Below are 19,045 nucleotides of genomic sequence, written 5' to 3'. Positions count from 1 at the left end.
ATCTAGATTCGAGTGCAGGAGTGCCTTATACACCAACAACACTACCTTTGCCAGAGCTTTGACTCTTGAAAGCTCATCCCCCAAACGGCTTGTGGGTCTTGAAGTCTGCTCCTGGACCGGCATCAAGTTGTTCTATTCCAGGCCAACATGGCTAACCTCTGAAACATCATTCATTACAAAGCATCATTTGCAGGGCCCACCTGGTCATCCAGAAGCTGTACAGAACGACTTTTGGTCATAACTCTACTGCACACATTAAGGAACACCAGGAAACATTGGTAATTGTTACTCTCTTAAACTCTGAGCTGAACGTTCCTAACCCTTAAAGATAGGGTTGCTGGCAGCAGACTAGGGCTCATTCCGCACACATAGGACAATGCACTTTCAATGTGCTTTGGCAGCTGGATTTTCCTGTGCAGAACAGGAAAATCTACTTCTGAAGTGCATTGAAAGTACATTATCTATTGTGTGCAGAATAGGCCTAGGAAATACCTGGAAATTTTGAGGGGTGAAGCCGGAGGAAAGTGGGGTTTAGGGAGAGGAGGGACTCCAATGGAGTATTACGCCACCTTCCAGTGGCCATTTTTTACCAGGTGACTGATTCTCTGTTGCCTGTAGACCAGTTGTGATCTCAGGAGATCTCCAGGTGCTCCCTGGAGGTTGACAGCCATTTCTTGTAGTGACTGCCATTTTTTCCTCTTCTTGCTCTCCTCCCCAGCAGGATCCTCCGGCTGGTGGGCCTCCTCTTAGCACCTCCTCTTGGCACCTGGGCCACTGTCAGAAACAGAGTGTTGGACTGGATGGGACACTGGCCTGATCCAACATAGCTTCTCATACTCTTAAGAGCAGAAGTCTATTAACCACAGGGCACAGATGGATCAGTGTCTGGGGCAGTGATGCTCTGTATTCTTGGTGTTTGGAGGCAACAATGGGAAGGCTCCTGGAGTTCTGGCCCCAGTGGTGGACCTCCTGATGGAACCTGGGGTTTGGTCACTGTGTGTCACAGAGTGTTGGGCGGGAGGGGCCACTGGCTTGCTCCAGCATGCCTCATGTTCTTATTTCGGCTGAATCCAAATTGACTGGGCTGTGCAGAGGAGCATTTCATCTGTCGCCCTACTGCAGAGCTCTAAGCTGGTCTGTCGTGCGGTGAGCTTCATAGGTCTCCTCCTCAACTCCCTCAGCATTTGCAAGGCACACTTCAGCCTTTGGTCCCATGCACACTTTCCCAAGATTAAGTCCTGCTGGGTAAAGTGGGGCTGCCTTCTGCATACGCATTCATATGGTGGAACCCATTCGTGTTTTCATGGGGGTGGCTCTGAATTTAGTGGCTTCTCCAGCTATCTGGCCCTATCCTGGGTGATGAAGAGGGAAGGGGAAAATAGGGGGAGTTCTTCAAAACCTGGGATCATTTCTGCATTTGATTTGGGCCTGAGATAATATGGATATTGTTAGGCTAAAACTGAGGCAAGGGAAATGATCTAAGCTCTCTTTGGGCCAATTCTGCATCAGTGGTGCCACTCCAGGACACCGCAGTGCATTGCGGTGGAGCTGCATGCTCCGCTGCTTTCTGTGTCCCCACGGAGGACCTGGTTCACCCAAGATTTGTATGTCAGATGCAGCTGGGGCAGAAAGGTTCTGCCTTGTGCGTGTTTGTGTGTGCTTGTGGGATGTAATTTGCAAGAACGTTGAATGCAATCCCACCGTCCTGTAAATTTTAAAAAATGCCCCATTTGGCTGACTGGGGCATTTTTTGTCCCTGCTGGCACACTGTAGATGTCTACACAGGCCTGCACCAGGCTAGGTCCCGTTGGCCCGTGAAGCGGCAAGGGGAACATGGAAAATATCCACGTTCCCTTAAAGCGGGGCAACAGGGGCCTAAAATGCGCCAGGCCCAAGAGAGGCCTGGCCTGGCCTGGCGTCATTGGCATGTGGGAGTGGAGTTTTTCCCCGCTGCCACATGACTGCCCTCCTGGCCTTTTCTCCTCGTGCGGAATTAGCCTTAGGTTCCTAATGGGGAGAAAAGTGAAGTATAAAAACAAAGTAAATAAATAAGGATGTAGGGCTGAACAAAAGGAAAGCGGGTGGGTGGGAAGTAAAGAAAAACAGAGAAAGATGAAAGTTGCCAGGGAATGAGAACAGGAAGTAGAGTGGGAAGGGACCTGAAGAAATGAGGTATCCCAGGCAAGTCCTTGCATGTTTCCCACCATGCAACGTGGTCCCACCCAGTGGCTTGCTCTGACCACCCCAGCCAGACTTTTCCCAGGGAGAGAACATCAGGGCAGGGAAGGAAGAAAAACTGATGGTGTGGGAGTGGAGATGGGGGGGGGGGAGAGAAGGAGGCAGGAACAGGCACTATATTTGACCAAACTGTGGTTCTCCAGCTGTTCATGGACTACAATTCCCATGAGCCACCACAGCATAAGGATCTTCAGTGTGTGGCTGAAGGTAAGCTGCGGCGGCCATTTTGTGACAGACTCTGCCACTTGCAACGGCCATTTTGTGGCAGTGCCCATCTTGCTGTGCTAGAATTCCAAAGGTGACCATGCACTCACAAAGGCCGGGGACCCCTGTCCTCACAAACAACACAAGACATGAAATTCACCACACATACATGTTCCCACACGTACTGACCTTGTCCTCCAGCACCCGAGGAGCTTGATGTTACTCTTTATTCCTGCAACTAAAAAGACAAGGGAGGAAAATTCAAGTTACGTAGCTTTGGAAAGCATACGGGTTCATCCCTCGCCTGACGTATCTATCCTAAACTGTTGAAGAACATGCAGTGCCCCCAGATCAACATGGTTCTCCCTCCCCTTCAAACACTCTCCTGCGCATCTTTTGACTTCAAGCTCCTCACTCCCTTGCTATGCCTACAGCTTAAGATTCAATGTACTTACCTGAGGATAGCCGGTAGTCACCTACAGAGTACAGAAGACGGGCCCGTTCCCATCCACCATCCAGGATCCGCCTCGCGGTTGAGAGATCCATGTTAAAGGAGCGTCAGCCTGTGTATAAGGTCCATGGTGTGTGTGTATGTGCAGAACCACTAACAGGTGTGTCTTCTCCACCAGTGCTAATGACTTCTGCAAACAAAGAAATGCTATGTACCCATTCTGAGACAACTAGCAGACAACATCCAGAACACAATGTGTACATTACTGAAACATGTTGTGCATGGAAGGCCAGTTATGCGTTCTGATGAAACCACTGGTATTCCAAAAAACATTGATGGATAGCAGGGAATTGCCAAATTTGCCCACCCAACTGGAGAAGAATTGGGTGGTTTCACCCAACTTTAGCCAGGATGTACAAAGGCCTTCTTTTCAGTGTGTTTCTTGGCCATGTACACTGGAAACAGTGACTTCTATATAGCTTCACCAGTGAGATGCCCAAGGATAGGAGGAAGGCTTCCTGCACTTGTTGGCTACAAACTGATCCAAATGCCCCTATACCAAAAGGAGTGTGCATCCACCTCAAACCATGTTGTGTTGGTTAAAAAAATGCCTAATAAATTGCTCAGCGTTCTGCCATGATCTCATAAGCTCAGTGGTAATGCAAACAGATGGCTTTTGAAATGCACACTGGGTGAAAACAGCTTGAATTTCTCACTAGTACTGCTGCTGTCTGCACCTTCCCCGCTTAGGCTATACCAGGAATACCCAAACTTTTTGACCATGTGAGAACCAACGGGATTTTGAGGAGTGCAGAGTGCCACCCCAAAATGGCCACTGCAAGAGTCGGAATCAAATGCCCTGCCTTACAGCGGCCCCATCCGCTTTCAAGAAAGCTTGGCAAGTTCCAAGGTAACTTGGCAAGTTCCACGGGCACCATGTTGGGGAACCTTTGACCAAGGAAATGTCCCACCACTCTTGCTCTTCCCTGTTCCACCATGGGCTTCCTTGCTCCACTCCCTTTTGTGCAGGCCCTGCTGATCTTCCAGGGTTCGCTGGGCTGGCTAAGGTGGAAGGGAAGTCCGACGCCACGTGGGCTGCTTGCTTAATTCTGGGTATACACTTTTGTGTGCATGTATCTGAAGTGTACATGCCCATGAGAGCTTATACCCAGAATTAAACTTTGTCAGTCTTAAAGGTGCCACCAGATACAACCTTTGCTCCGTGTTCAACAACGTGAGTGCATTTCCCCCCTCCTCGTTTCATTGTGCATGGGCCTGAAAATTCTCACACCTAAAACTGTAACAGAATTTTACAACCGCCCATTTGAAGGCTTCAGGGTAACCATCGTGTTTTTAAACTACTTTCTGAGCCTTTGCTCCCTTCACAAAGTTCAACCTAATTCAAGTCTAGTAGCACCCTAAAAGAGACCAGCAACAGTATATGTTCTTTTGGAGAGAGCTTTAACTCTCAATAGCTTATACCTTGGAAATGTCATTGGTTTCTAAGGTGCTCCAGGGATCGAATCTAGCTGTTGTACATACCCAACATTTCCTTCACCAGTTTCAACTCCATTGTTTCTAATAGGTCTACACTGAAATGTAAAGCTATATTGGATATTTAGTGACATATGTGCTAGACAGGGCTAAACTGTAGCTCTCCAGGGCCATTTCTGCACTCACATTTCCCCACTGTAAATATTGACGAATTCTGGTCGATTTGAACCTGTATCTACAGCCTTCCTTTTCCCCAATTTTAAACACGTCACCCTTCTGCATTTGCATTGTCCCAATTTTCAGTCTCCTTTCTGCTTGATCGGGGCAGGGGTTGGGTGGAGCTACAGCCGGCAGTGAAGGAGCAATAGGCTGCAGAGTGCTTTATTTTCTGCCTTTTGACTATTGACAGTACAGCCAGAGCAAGCTGGGGAGGGGCAAGTGGAACACGAGGCTGCTTCTTTATCTTTCTTTTCCAGCAGTAGTGTGTGTGTGGGGGGGGGGGAGGTGAGGCATTAGCCTCAGAGAGTGAGGAGGGAAAAGTAAATCCATGAGGCAAATTTCTGCTCATAGAAGCGTGGGCTTTTGGAGTGCAATCACTTTAAAATAGATCCCAAAATGAGGCGGAAAAATAAGTGTTGCGAGGAAACGGCAACTGGAAACCAGGCAGTCTTTAAACTGACGCCCTGACTAATCAGCGACAGACTGCTTTGCTACGTTAGCGATAGAGGCATGGGGCAGGAAGTTAATCTGGCAAAATGCAGAGGTCTACACTTAATACTTGGACTCTCGTAGCTAGCGATTTATATCCACTCCAGGATATTGCAGGGGAAAGGTAAGGTCACTCCGGATAAATCATGCTTGTTGCAGAGGGAAAATTTCAATAGGCCAAATAGGGCGCCCTAACGTCTCTCGACAGAAGCTCCAGAAGTCCTAACTTCTCTCGGCAGAGATTTTCCTCTTGGATGAATTACCCCTCCTCTGCTGTCTCCAACCCCCCCCCCCTTCAAGAAAAGAAAAAAAGAGGCTCCTGCTGTGCTTGGCTCCCCCTCCCCTTCTGAGCTTTTCTAACAATGTGCAGAACACTTTTCTGTTTCAATGGGGATGGGGGGATAGAGGAAGACCCGAGTTCAAGTCAATCTGAATTCAGCAGGATCCACAACGGAATAAACAGAGTAAGTGCAGAATCAGCCCAGATGGGACCTGGGGATCCCATGGAATTTCAAGTTCATCTCCAGACTACAGAGATCAGTTTGCCTGCAGAAAATGGCTGCCCCCAAATCCAGCCCATCCCTGACTCGCCCGCCAAAGCCTCCAAGTATTTCCCAACTCAGAGCTGGCAAACTTAGGTTCCACCCATCTTTATTAATTAGGGAACATTCCAATTCTTTACCCATCCAAGGAGGCGTGGATGAAAACGGAAACATCTAAAATTCAGGAGAGACAGACAGAGCAGCTGGAGTTGGCTAAATGTGGAATGGAAAGGCAAGAGTGTCTCTCTTTTTTCATCACTGGTGTAATTCTCATATTACGTTCAATGCACGTTAGCTGAATGAGCGACTGAAAACAGTATGTTTATTGGTGCAGTGAATGTGCATGGGCCCTTTATCACAAACAGATGGTGTACAAACATGCAAGACACACGCATGTCCACTACAACATAGAACCATGACTGCTGTCTCTGGAATATATGAGTAATCAGAGGAATGGGGATTACATGACAATATAGAAGGAAGAGTACAGGGTCCTGGATTTTTAATTGTTTGACATCAGTATATTTTGCAAAAGCTGATCTTAGCACAAGGGTAATAAGCCATTTTGTCCTCCTGCCTCTGAAATATGGGATCCCACAGATTTTGTCAGAAGCAGGATTCTAAATTAGTTGGCTTGTGAGTTATTTATCACCTATCACCATCTGTGTATTCCCCATTCTGGAAAATGGCACAGCTAGCCAATTAATATCAGAGAACAAACACATCTATTCATTTCACCGTGGTCATTAGAAATGGATAAAAACTTTAAAATTCCGCCTTCAACTATTTTTATGGGGCTTGATGGATTCTGTCAATCTGATTATTGCGCAGGGAAGCTGGTAATGAGTCCCATAAAATGTAATATTTAAACATGGCTTTAATAAATGACTATTCTAGAACGTACATGGTCACGGTGGCGAGAGATCCGTGAATATTCTGCCATTTCTAGTCTGCTAACAGCACTTGTGTATGACACGTGGAGGGGGGGGTAAAAATGGAGCACTGACATTTGTAATATTTGTGGAGGGGTTTTATCACATCAGTTTCCAATTTGTTACTCAACCAAATCTGTTTCTCCAGAAGAGGAGAAATTAGAACTGCAAAGGTATTTACATCCCCGTGTCCCAAGTGAGTTAACCCCATCTGTGGTTCATTTAATTTTTTTTTTAAACATCACATACTATTGGCTCAAGACTGCATCTAAAAATTTGGGGGGATCAAGAGGGTACACCAGCAGTCCCCAACCCCCGGGCCAGGGACCGGGACCGGTCCGTGGATCAGTCGGTACCAGGCCGCGGCTCCTCCTCATCCTCCTTCGTGGCTGCTGCCTTGTGGGCTGCCCTGCCAGTCTGCCACAGGTTCATCTTTGGTGCTCTCCAGCGGCTGCCATGGCTGGGGCTCCCCCTCAGCAAGGGACTGCACAGCTGCTGCTGGCAGCGCCCCCCAGCGGGTGGCGGGAAGTCAGGGGTGCTGGTGGGAAAGCAAGTGGAGCAGGGGCTCAGGCGGCGGTGTCCCTCGACAAAAGACTACCCTCCCCCCAGGACACAATAAAATTGTCAAGCGTTGACCGATCCCTGGTGATAAAAAGATTGGGGACCACTTGGGTACACTACTGAATTACCATTCAGACACATGTACCTGACCAGGGCTGCAGGTTATTTAAGATGAGGCCTCTGAATTACATCTCCACCTTAAGTGACAGTTACTGATTATAAAACCATTTCCACTTGGTCTACGTTTAAGACATAATTATTGTATTATTAGAGCCTCTTGTGGCGCAGAGTGGTAAGGCAGCAACATGCTGTTTGAAGCTCTCTGCCCATGAGGTTGGGAGTTCGATCCCAGCAGCCGGCTCAAGGTTGACTCAGCCTTCCATCCTTCCGAGGTTGGTAAAATGAGTACCCAGCTTGCTGGGGGGTAAACGGTAATGACTGGGGAAGGCACTGGCAAACCACCCCGTATTGAGTCTGCCATGAAAACGCTGGAGGGTGTCACCCCAAGGGTCAGACATGACCCGGTGCTTGCACAGGGGATACCTTTACCTTTATTGTATTATTATTGCAATGTCCGGAGTCATTGTGGAACATCATCGTTCGACCACTGAAGAAGGCCAATTGGCCAAACCACATTTTGATCGGGGTCAAAAATGGTCTATGTTTGAGAAAACTGTAGGATTTTATTCTGATCTGAGGCTACTATGTTTGTTTTTATCTAATCTGTAATAAATGTATGTATTCCTTGTATATTTGGTAATACTTTACACACTTCTTTTAACCCTTTGGTTCTTAATTTAAAACATGCACACACACAACTGTCCCCATCTGAGTGCAAATGTTCCTACTTTGGAAGCCTCAACGGTTGCTATTAACATATTTTTAAATGGTCATGTAACGTCATGCCTGCTTTGTTCCTTAACATCAAAACAGGCGGGAGATATCTGGAGCAGTGATGGGGGAAGGCAGAACAGGAAGGATACAATCACTTTGTAAAGTGCGGTCTTATGATTTAACTTTTAGTGCAAAGATCAGTTTATGGCGTGGTGTGATGTCTTTTCCCCCACTCAAAATTCAAATAAGACGTGTCCAGCACAATGGAAGTGAACCATCTACTCAGGAATTTCTTTTAGTTTTTTTTTCCTCTGAAGAGATTCCAACTCCTCAAAAGAACAGGGGGGAAAATATAATAAAAGCAGATTTATTGTGGGTTCCCTTTGTGTGCGCAAAAACAACTCATGGGAGAGAACACCTCCATCACCATACCAGGTTGCAAAATACTGTGCAATCTTAGTTAAGATCAGACAACTCAGTAGAATTTATTCTGTAGTTTCTGATTGCTCGTTGAACTGCTTCATTATTTCTTACTGTTACGTTTATTGCTTTAAAATTTATTTTTATGGCTGGCAAATGCTGTAATAAAATTTGACTGGATTTTAGAATTACTCCTTGTCTCGATTACCCCTTTTTAAAGAATAGTATGATGTTAAAATTACAAATCGTATTTCCTGACTTACGCCACTTCTTGAACCCTCCCAAATGGTAAGGAAATTCTTGTTAGAATTGGCTCTTTCAAAAGTATGTTCACACTGCAAGTCTGATACAGAAAATGGTTGACTTTGAAACAACAAATAAAGATCATAGAAAGTATATTAACTTTCAATTATGTGCTAGCAATACTTGTAATGCTGCAAAACTTAGTGTAACTGATAGAAATCGTTATTAGTTAGATATTCCTATCCAGCTTCCCCCCCCCCCCGGGACCCAAACCAATCCACAACACCATTCTTCCCTTTTCTGCCTCTCCTTAACAACAACCCTGTGAAGTAGGTAAGGTTTAAAGAGAGTGACTAACCCAAAATAACCCATGTGCGCTTCCAAGACAGAATGAAAACCTGAGTCTCCCACATTCTAGTCTAAAACTGATGGCTACAGCACATCTGTTGTTATGCTAGAAATATTTGGGCTTCGCCTCTTGGTCTTGTGAGTTACTTCAGAACACTCCATATGTCTTGATGCAGCCCTCACAACAGCCCTGAGAGGTAGGCCAACATTACACCCATGTTGCAGAGATGGGCTGAAGATCTGTCTAAAGCAACCTCAAAAGAGTTGAGATCTGGACCAGAGACCTCAAAGATCTCAGCCACTACACTAGAGCTGCACCCTTCTTAGTTGGCTGAATGGGCATGAAAGGATATAATTCTCTCCAGCTTCAGTATAAGGCAGGTTCATGTATTCTGTTCACTGACTGTTTTCTGCTGCAGTGCTTCATAAATATGAGTGGGAAGTGAGGACCCCCTTTGCTTTCTTTCCTTCCCCCACTTCTCTGACAATCTCCCCCCAGCCAGTTTGGTGTAGTGGTTAGGTGTGGACTTCTAATCTGGCATGGTGGGTTCGATTCTGCGCTCCCCCACATGCAACCAGCTGGGTGACCTTGGGCTTGCCACAGCACTGATAAAACTGTGCTGACCGGGCAGTGATATCAGGGCTCTCTCAGCCTCACCCACCTCACAGGGTGTCTGTTGTGGGGAGAGGAATGGGAAGGCGACTGTAAGCCACTTTGAGCCTCCTTCGGGTAGGGAAAAGCGGCATATAAGAACCAACTCTTCTTCTTCTTCTTTTTCTCTCTCTTTCTGCCCCACCTCCTTATCTACCCTCACTCCTTCTATGTCAATCTTCCCCTATCTCCTTCTTTGGCAATCTTCTCTCTCCCTGATTTCCTCCTCACCCCAGTCATTGGGAGCTGCACTGTCCGGTAAGTACTCTGTGCATGCACAGATGACATTTTTGTTTGGGGGGGACTGACCCCCCCACACAAATGTATTTTTAAAAGATTGTCCTGAAAACCTGGGGGTGTCTCCAGTTTGAAGGAAAAAATTCTTTCAGTGTGGGATGGATCAGTAGATTTTGATATTCATAGATGGATCCATGCTTAGAAAATAAACATATAGATGAATTTTATCTTGCCTTTGTTCAGCGAATTACAACATTACCAAACAAATGCTTTCTTCTACTGCCTTGTTCCCATGAGCCTTTATTTACCCTTACAACTGAGTTGCTCAGGTTTCTGGCCGACATTAGCACACTAATATCGCACGCTGTGGCAGAAAACACCAAGGAGACTTAATTTTACGTTTCAAGATCCATATTTTGTTAACTTCAACAGTACCCAAATGTCGGCACAGGGGAAAGGGAAAGGCACAGGGGAAAGAGAAGAAAGGTAACAGAGAGGAACCTAGCGACCAACCCAGGGAATAAAGCTGAAAGCTTCACAGGAAAAAAAATGGCCATGAGGAAGATTTAGAGCAGGGGTAGTCAAACTGCAGCCCTCCATATGTCCATGGACTACAATTCCCAGAAGCCCCTGCCAGCATTTGCTGGCAGGGGCTTCTGGGAATTGTGGTCCATGGACATCTGGAGGGCCGCAGTTTGACTATCCCTGATTTAGAGAAATAATGCTGGCCTCCCATCAAAGCAGAAAAGAGTCACAACAGAATATGAAGGGGGGACTTTTTAATGAAAGGAGACAACACTTTGGACAAGCAGTACAGGGCCAGTCACCACCCCAAAAGCCATAACTCCTGAAACAGTGGTCTTAGATGCTTTTGGGCATAACCAAGGCATGCATACGATCAAGTCTGCCACGCTGCGAAACAATTTTCCACTCTTATGTGGGACACATTCGCCGTCTCAGAACAACTGGAAGAGGCTGAGGCTGGAACAACTGCTTGGGGGTAACAACTGAGAGGAAAGAAGTGGAAACCAGTCTCAAAAGACACCTGCCCTTCACAGTACTGACTCTTATGGCCACAAGTCAGGCACAACTACTACATAATTTTCATTGTATTCTACATTGTTGATCTTTCTGTTCGCCACCCTGTGGAGTCAGGCTGGGGAGAAAGGTGGCATTAAAGCAACAGTGCCATCGCCTTCCTTGCTCCTAGGATAAGGCAACCAGAGTTTAACATTGGTAAAGCGGGACACCATTGACTGGGGGGATTCTTGATTAAAAATTTGGTCTAGATGGAGCAACAAAAAGTTTCACAGAACGCACAGAATGCAAAAAATAGTATTGTAATATATATATATATATAAGTACAATTTGCCAGGTGTCCCCAGATGTCCCTCCAAAAGTGGGACAATCTGGTCACCTTAGGAACCCTCTTGTACTCCACCCAAATGTGCGATGGTGATATCATTCTGCTCTGGGTTTTGCCATCCCTGCTCCCCTCCGCTGGATGGAAGCTCAGGTGCGCACTGATGTCACCTCACACCTTCTGGGATTATGAGGCGTTGCCAAGGTAACGGGAGCAGCACATTTTTCTTCCCAGCAAATGGAGGCCTCTCCCCCAAGTGATTCTTGTAGCGAGGGGCAAAAGAAATGGAAGTGCCCCTTTGAGGGAAATACCAGCCCCCGGAGGGACTACGTGATAATCAGGGAACGAGGGGGATTTCTTTTCCCGAGGGCCGTTCCTCAGAAGAGAGGGGCTATACATAAAAAGCAGGTGTTCTGGGCCACAGCTCCAAAGGAACAAGAAAACAGTGTTGCATTTACTTGTAACTTATGCATCAAGTTTTCTTCTGTGCAGAAACTCACCGAGACTGCACAAATGCAGGCCAGTCATTTGAATATTTCCCCCCCTTCTGGAACAGCACCTCTTTTCCCACTCAAGCAATCACATGCTCTGAGGGTGGTAGTCCCTTCCTTCAGTTCTCCTAGGACACCATAAGCACTCCAAAGAACACTAACCAGAGCACGCAGCAGGCAAGATGGGAGGGAATGTGTACCTGCACAGAAGACACCTTGATGAGCAAGAGTTACAGGTAAGCGCAATACTGTTTTCAACTTTCGTCTTCTGTGCAGTCCCACATTGGGAAACTATAAAGCTACAAAAGGAAATGGCCACCTCGCCAACTGAAATCTCGCTTCTTGCACTGAGAACCACGGCATGGAGGACAAACACGTCACTGCTCTGAAGGGATTGATCAATGAAGCACTGCTGTATTCAGGAATACAATGGGTGCTAGATTAAGGGAATAGAGTGGAAGAAGTCTGGGGATGGCCTCCCGCTCCCCCCAGGATCTGGAAAGGCTGCAGGCAGCTGTTAGGGGACTCACTAGAAGGGGCAGCTCTCATGCAGTAGGACTCTGCAGCCTCCAAGCCTCAGAGGAAGTGGAAGGAGGAGGGGGGTCAGGGGAGGGGGACAGAAGGCGACTGGTTGGCTGCTGGAAAGATAGGCAAGCCAGTTGGAGGAGGGGGCACTTGGTTGGGACAGCCACCCTGAGTGGGTGGCACTTAAGCCACGAGACACGCTCCTCCTCCAAGCCCTTACCACAAACATATTATGTGGAACAGATAGTCAAGACCACAGCTGATTGTGAAGAGCTCCAAGCTGGATGTAGACAAGTGGAACAATCAAAAACAAATTAAGTTATTAAGCATCAGCATACTTATAAGTTTCTGAGGCAGCCATGTTGGGCTGCATTAGAAAATCTGGATTCGAATCCAGTAGCACCTCTGATACCAACAGGATTAGAATGAGGTATAAGCTTTCGAGAGTCAAAGCCCCCCACCCCTTTGTCAAATACCTGCCGGAGGTGAATGATCAAGAATGGGTTATTGAGGCAATGAGAATATCGAGTCGGGGTGAGATGGGGGCCAGTTTGGTGCAGTGGCAGTATTCCTATATTTCGGAGTTCCGCTAAAAGATTTATACATTCAAAAGCTCCAGTTCACCCAGAAGCATCACCTTTTCTCACTGTCATGGAAAGCCAGCTGACATTTGCAATTCCATCGCAACAGGAAGTGGTGGCAAAATCTTCCCCCCACACACACACACACAACTCCCCAGAAGTCCAGATGGATCCCGGGGCCTTTGATTAGAGATCCTGCTCAAATGCTGCCCTAGGTCCTCTCCCAGGCCTAGGCTCCAGAACAGATCCTTATCATAATTAATACTAAAGCTTTAATATTAATATTAAAGAGGGGAGCCATGCATTATTCAAATAAAACCCATTCGTTTTTCTTAGTACTGGGATATTAATTGGTGGTTGTATGTGTCATGCTGTCTATACACATGTGGACAAACAGGGGGGAAATAGTGTGTGTGTGTGTGTGTGTGTGTGTGTGTGTGAGGGAGGCAGACATTATTTTAGGACAAGCAGAAAAGTCGGTTGTATCTCTAAATACAATGGGTGCTAGGCCTCCCTTTCACTCGGGGCAGGCCAGCTGTGACCCAGAGAGGCCTCGGTGGGCATTTTTGGGGCGATGGTGGGAAGTGTTGACGGGGACTTTGTTCCCCCCCTGCAACAGGCAGCCCTGCCATGGCGGCCAGAGCTGCTTGGGGCGGCAGGAGCACTGGCTGGGTCTGGCTCACCCTCTCCCCCCACCCCTGTAGTGCTGTTGAGATCTGGTGAGGCCGTGGCTGCTTGGGGTGGGGGCGATTGCTGGCGGGGGTTCCCTCCCTCCCCCCTTCCCCATCTCCACCCGCAAGGGGCCGCAGTCCCAGACCCTCTGCTCTCCCACCAGCACCCACTCACCGAGCTGGCACCTCTTCCACATGGAAGAAGTTGGAAGGGGATGCGATCAGGGGCAGGACAGCTTACCTGATTGGCTGTTCACTGGATGGACAGACAATCAGGTACGCAATGAGTTCCAACCCCTCCCACCATCTATGTCCAGTTTTATATAATAATAGTAATAGTAATAATACAGCTGTCAAATGCATTTGGGGCCAAATTCATAGCATCCATTCTTTATAGAGAAATGACAGAGAGGCTGATTCTGTGAAGGTTCAAGGGGGTGGCAGGTTACAGTGGATGTGTGATACGGTTGTGAGTGTCCTGCATAGTGCAGGGGGTTGGACTAGATGAACCATGAGGTCCCTTCCAACTCTATAATTCTATGATTCTATAACTGGCTGTTTGCGTGGGCATCAGCAAGACTTCAACTCTGGCTAAACAGCCTCAAGCAAGAGGTCAACTTTGGAGAGCTTTAGAGATGGCCTGTTTTACGCTGATAGTTTGAATGGAACCGTTTGTAAGCCACCTTTATCCGCAACGGGAAAGGCAGGATAGGAATGTGTGAATAGATAAATAAAACAGCAGATAGCATAATGCCCATATTGCCATGTCATTCCTCTGGGCTTCTGTGGTCCCAGCCAATATCTTTCAGGGAGTTGCAAACGAAGACAACCAGATGATGAATTCCTGTGCTGGATACAATTTGAATGGACATCGCCTGCTTTTGTTTACTCTGGAAAAACTCCCAAGCAGTGTTTTGTAAGTGTGGGATGCCTTCTGAAAGTCACTTCCAAAAACAACCCGTCAGCTTGGTTCGGCCACAAAATTGACTCAAAAGACAGTCTCAGGAATGAGTTTAGCCAAGATGTCAGGGGGAATATCCTGTAATTGTGTCAGACTTTTAATAAATCAGGACCTAGGCTGTGGAATCAGAAGGGCTGAATCGAATGGCTGCTTTCAACACCCACTGTTTCTGCATGAAAAGCTAGGCCCGTCTGTTTGCCAGGGCTTAGTAATAGTAATATTAGAAGTTATTGCCTGCCACTCTCAGCAAAGGTACAGATGATCGAGACATTCTCAGTCATGATGACATTCTCATGCCCACTTACAAAAACAACGTCCTTAATCCACTTTGAGATTTGAGAAACTCTTTGCCCATTAAAACCCTTCCTGGGTCTCCCCTATTTCTTAGCTCTCTTTATTTTGTGTCTCGCTTCAGCAGATTTCATCCCACCACAATGGGGGGTTTTACAATCCACACGACCCTCCTCCCCTAGTGAGCTGAAACGTCACTGACTATCTTCTTGACGATAGAGTCTTAAGGACGGACAATATCCTCAGCATGACCCCTCACTCTGCTAATAGGGGAGTCCATCTCTGGAATGTGCCTCCCCTCCCTCTCCAAAACCCCTGCCACCCCCCGGAAGCATATCCCCCCCTGCTCCTTGACTGTAAGCAATCCCCCATGTTAACTGCAGCTGACGTTCAACCAGAAGCTGAAGCAACCTATTCTTGGACAAAATAAATTCTCATACCCCAATTCATACACACTTCTTTTCCCGGGATGAAAAACTGAACATGCTTTGCTAGGTAGGTCAGAGAGCTGCCAACTCCAGGGTGGTAAATTCCTGGAGATTTCTGGGGTGGAGCCTAGGAAGGCAGGGTTTGTGGAATGAACTCGTTGGGGTGTAGTACCAAATGATTCCACCCTCCGGAGCAGCAGTCTTCTCCAGGGGAACTGATCTTCATCGCCAGGAGATCTGCTGTAATTTCAGGGGATATCCAGGGGGTCCCTGGAGGCTGGCAACCTTAGACGGTCGCTAGTTACACAACTGCAAGTGTTAATGCCCAATAGTGGTTCACTTGAGCAAGGTTACTAAGATTATGTCAATACGATACCACACACATTTCCAGGACAAAGAAATCCTATATGTACTTAAAACTGCATATTCAGATTCTATTTGATCGCTTCTTTGCATCTGTCTTCCATTACACAAAATGCTACATTTAAACATAAGGCTCTCCCCTCTTATTTGGTAGGTTCAATATACTTACTAGAAACAAAGAGGATCTATATCATTGGCACAACCCCCATTCGTATACACCTCCAAACCAGATTTTAAAGAGCACTGCACATTAAAATTCATCTGGTGCGTTAAAAATCAAGGACTCAGCAATTCTTGTTCAGTAATTACGGAAAACAAAATACACATTGCCTACTGCAGACACCTGCTCCAGCCACAGCACCGGAACGTGGAAACCACTTTTTCTTCCATAAGCAGGTGAAGATTTCCTACATTTACGGAGACTTCTGGACAAGCTAAATGTGGGAGGCCACACTTCAACATGGACACGTACAAGGCGACAAACACCGAAGGGGTGGCTTTGCACATCCCCATTTTGCTCCTATCAGCCGTCAGAATGGAGACGAAGTTCCACCAAGCAGAATTAATCTTCAATAAATAATACTTATTTCAATACGATATGCTTAATAATAACAATACAATAAAAGGAGTGGCATATGGTTCTCAACTTCTGATGTTATCCTGCGAACCCAAGTATGGAAAAAAAGAGCAATAAGGAATGTCCCCATTCTTTTGGCGTTTGGATTTAAGAATTAAAGCTTCGTTCCTCATCTGGGCGGTTTAAAAAAGCTGCATTCTTAGCATTTCAAAGACTCCTCAGTCACATTAGGGGCGGAAAAAAGACGTTTCAATATCTTATTTCACAAAACAGGGCTTGGTGGCCAAGCCCCTTTCGTGGACTTCTTACTCACCTGGCGATTTCATGTAATATTGCTCAATATCAGACATGTCCGTATTCAGGGCACACTCCAGATAGCTGAGGATAACTTTTCTACTGAAGTAGTACCTCATACCCATTAGAAAGATGGGTAAACAGCAGGTCACCAGCAAGGACTTGGTCACAACAAAGCATATGACTATGGAGATAAGGAAGAAAAATAAACGATACCTGTCAGAAAAGAGAATTGAGTGTTGGTTTCGGAATACAAACCCATAAGTCACAGACATTTATACAGTGATTTTTAAATTAGCAAGACTCATTTGTACAAGAGCTGAATATTCATCATTTTTCTGCATAATTTAATTTAAAAAAACATTTATTTATATATAAAAACGGGTATCTTGCCTTTCCTTGGGGTACAAGGTAGCTTACAAGAAGAGTTAAAAATATTTTTCATTGGAACCCAAATTGTTTCCCTCCTCCCCATGGTCAAAGATGCCTGCCAATTCAGACCCCTTCAAAAACGTGGACAACAGGCAGGCCTTGCAGAGCCTCTCAAAACCCTCCCCTCCTTTCACCACTTCCAGATCCTGAGCCATGATGGAAATGCCCAAGCTCTGGTGGAGGCCAGTCCCATCCCCCCAAAAAGTGATAAAATGGCCAACAAAATGGCTGCCTAATGGAGTTGTTGCACAGGAACATACAGGGGATGGTCCTTCAAAACCCGCTTCATTCATTTAAGCTATTTCCAGATGCAATTAACTATTTTTTAAAAAATCAAATGTCCTGCATCATCTCAATGCAGACATCAATATTCAGAGCAATTAATTGTGCTATTTTTATTCACATGAGAGTCTGGCGTGCACGGCTGAAGCACTCGCCCAAGAAAGAGCACAACCAAGTTCAGAAAAGAGACTTGCATTTTACCAACTGGACTTGCCCATCTTTTAGTACAGAATGTGAGGTTTTAGTTCTAGCCCAGGGGTGGCCAAACTGTGGCTCTCCAGATGCCCATGGACTACAATTCCCATGAGCCCCGGAAGGAGAGCCACAGTTTGGCCACCCCTGTTGTAGCCCAAGTGAGCTCTTACTTCCTGTGTCCTTCCTTCTCCCGGCACTTGCAAATGCCATCACTTCCAGCCTTTTGTCACCCCTTTTAATATAAGGTGATCAGATTGTCCCACTTTTGGAGGGACATCTGGGGGTACCTGGCAAATTGTACTTATGTTGAAATTAAAATATATTACAATACTATTTTTGCATTCTATGAAACTTTTTGTTGCTTCATACAGACCAAATTTTTACTCAGGAACCCCCCCCCCCCCGGTCAACGTTAAAATCTGGTCACCTTATTTTAATAGCAACCATGATGAAATCTGGGCTGGCAGCGTACAGTAGTTACAGTGTCAGTCTAGGATCTGGGAGACCCGGGTTTGAATCCCAACTCACTGGGTGACCTTGGGATACTCACACACTCTCATACAAACCTATCTCACAAGGCTGCTGAGAGACTATAATGCAAGAGAGGAGGGCAGAGTAAGTGGCTTTGGGTTCACCATGGGAAGAAAAGTGTAGGATCAATGGGGTGAAAACATGATTGGTGTTTTTAAAATACACAGAAGACGCTCAGAATATGGAGGATAATTTTATTTGGAGAGTTTTGAAAAGCCCCTCCCACCAAAGGTCTGAGAGGAGAGCTCAGAGACCCCTCCCCCCAAGACACATGGAATGTTCAGATCAGTTGAGCATTCTTTCATTTAGGGGAGAGGCCGAGGCTCCGTGGCAGAGCATCTGCTTGACATGCAGAAGGTCCCAGGTGCAAATCCCAGTATCACCAGTAAGAATCAGGGTGTAGGTGATTTCGGAGACTTCAGATTGAGAACTTGGACAGCTGCTGCCAGTCTGACCAGAATTTTGGCAGCCCTGGAAGGGTTTCCTGAATGGGTGGGAGTTAATTAAATATATATATATAAATGTTTAACATTTATCGGGTGATATGACCATATAGGGTCATGTCGGCCTCCCTCCCAAAACGGCCAACGATGGGCCTGGGGGTGGGTGGGAAGGGGAGCGGCCCTGGGTGGGTATGCACACACCTAAACTCCCCAAACATATTCCGCATGTTCACGCCACTCCTGGGGTTTCTCGAAGCCTGAAGATGATTTCAAGGGTTTCTCAATGGTAAAAAGAAAGGCTGGGGTAGACAAGATGGACTTTGATGGACCAAGGTACAATGCAGCTTCATGGGTTCGTGTCAGATTCTCGTGTTTAAAAAGAAAAAAGGGGGTGAAAGGAAAATGGCAAAGAGCAGAAACTGGACTCTGAGTTCATCTAATACGTTTTCATCGCATCCTTTTTTTTCCCTTCCACACTTTATCCTCACAACTCTTGTTGTGGGGGGGCGGGGCGGAGAGGAATACCTCTGGGGCACCCTGGGAAGGAAGACAGTGAGGGAGATATAGTTGGCTGCTAGCTGCTGAATCCAATATGGATCAGGACACTATAAATGTTTTTGAACTCTCATGACTTGGAGTTTAATCATTCCTAGTTGAAGAACTGACCTGGAGGGGCCAGGCTAGCCACACTTCATCACATTTCAGAAGCTAACTAGGGTTGGTCCTGGGCTGAATCTGCACTTACTTTGTTTA

The 19,045-nt window shown here is 46.4% G+C and overlaps 1 protein-coding gene across 10 annotated transcripts in view; it reads right to left on the bottom strand.

Moving 5' to 3' along the window:
* NAT8L (N-acetyltransferase 8 like) overlaps positions 1-19,045 on the bottom strand; it is a 69,571-nt gene that overhangs the window by 25,041 nt on the left and 25,485 nt on the right. For 3 of the 10 annotated variants that reach the window (XR_013232718.1, XR_013232721.1, XR_013232716.1), the window contains exons 2-4: positions 16,429-16,625; positions 2,898-3,083; positions 2,632-2,680 (exon numbers count right to left, since the gene is read on the bottom strand). The exons of 1 other annotated variant lie outside the window; for it this stretch is intronic. Coding sequence is in view for 3 of the 9 variants with exons in the window: in XM_077345931.1 (XP_077202046.1) it covers positions 16,429-16,625 (197 nt within the window). In the remaining 6 variants the exon portion in view is untranslated. Of the gene's footprint in view, positions 1-45; positions 3,084-16,428; positions 16,626-19,045 lie in introns of all 10 variants that reach the window. 6 more of the 10 variants (XM_077345931.1, XM_077345929.1, XR_013232720.1 and 3 more) reach the window with 5 other exon arrangements.

The sequence above is a fragment of the Paroedura picta genome, chromosome 7, assembly GCF_049243985.1.
Source record: "Paroedura picta isolate Pp20150507F chromosome 7, Ppicta_v3.0, whole genome shotgun sequence".
NCBI lineage: Eukaryota > Metazoa > Chordata > Lepidosauria > Squamata > Gekkonidae > Paroedura > Paroedura picta.
This window is presented reverse-complemented; position numbering and strand designations above follow the sequence as displayed.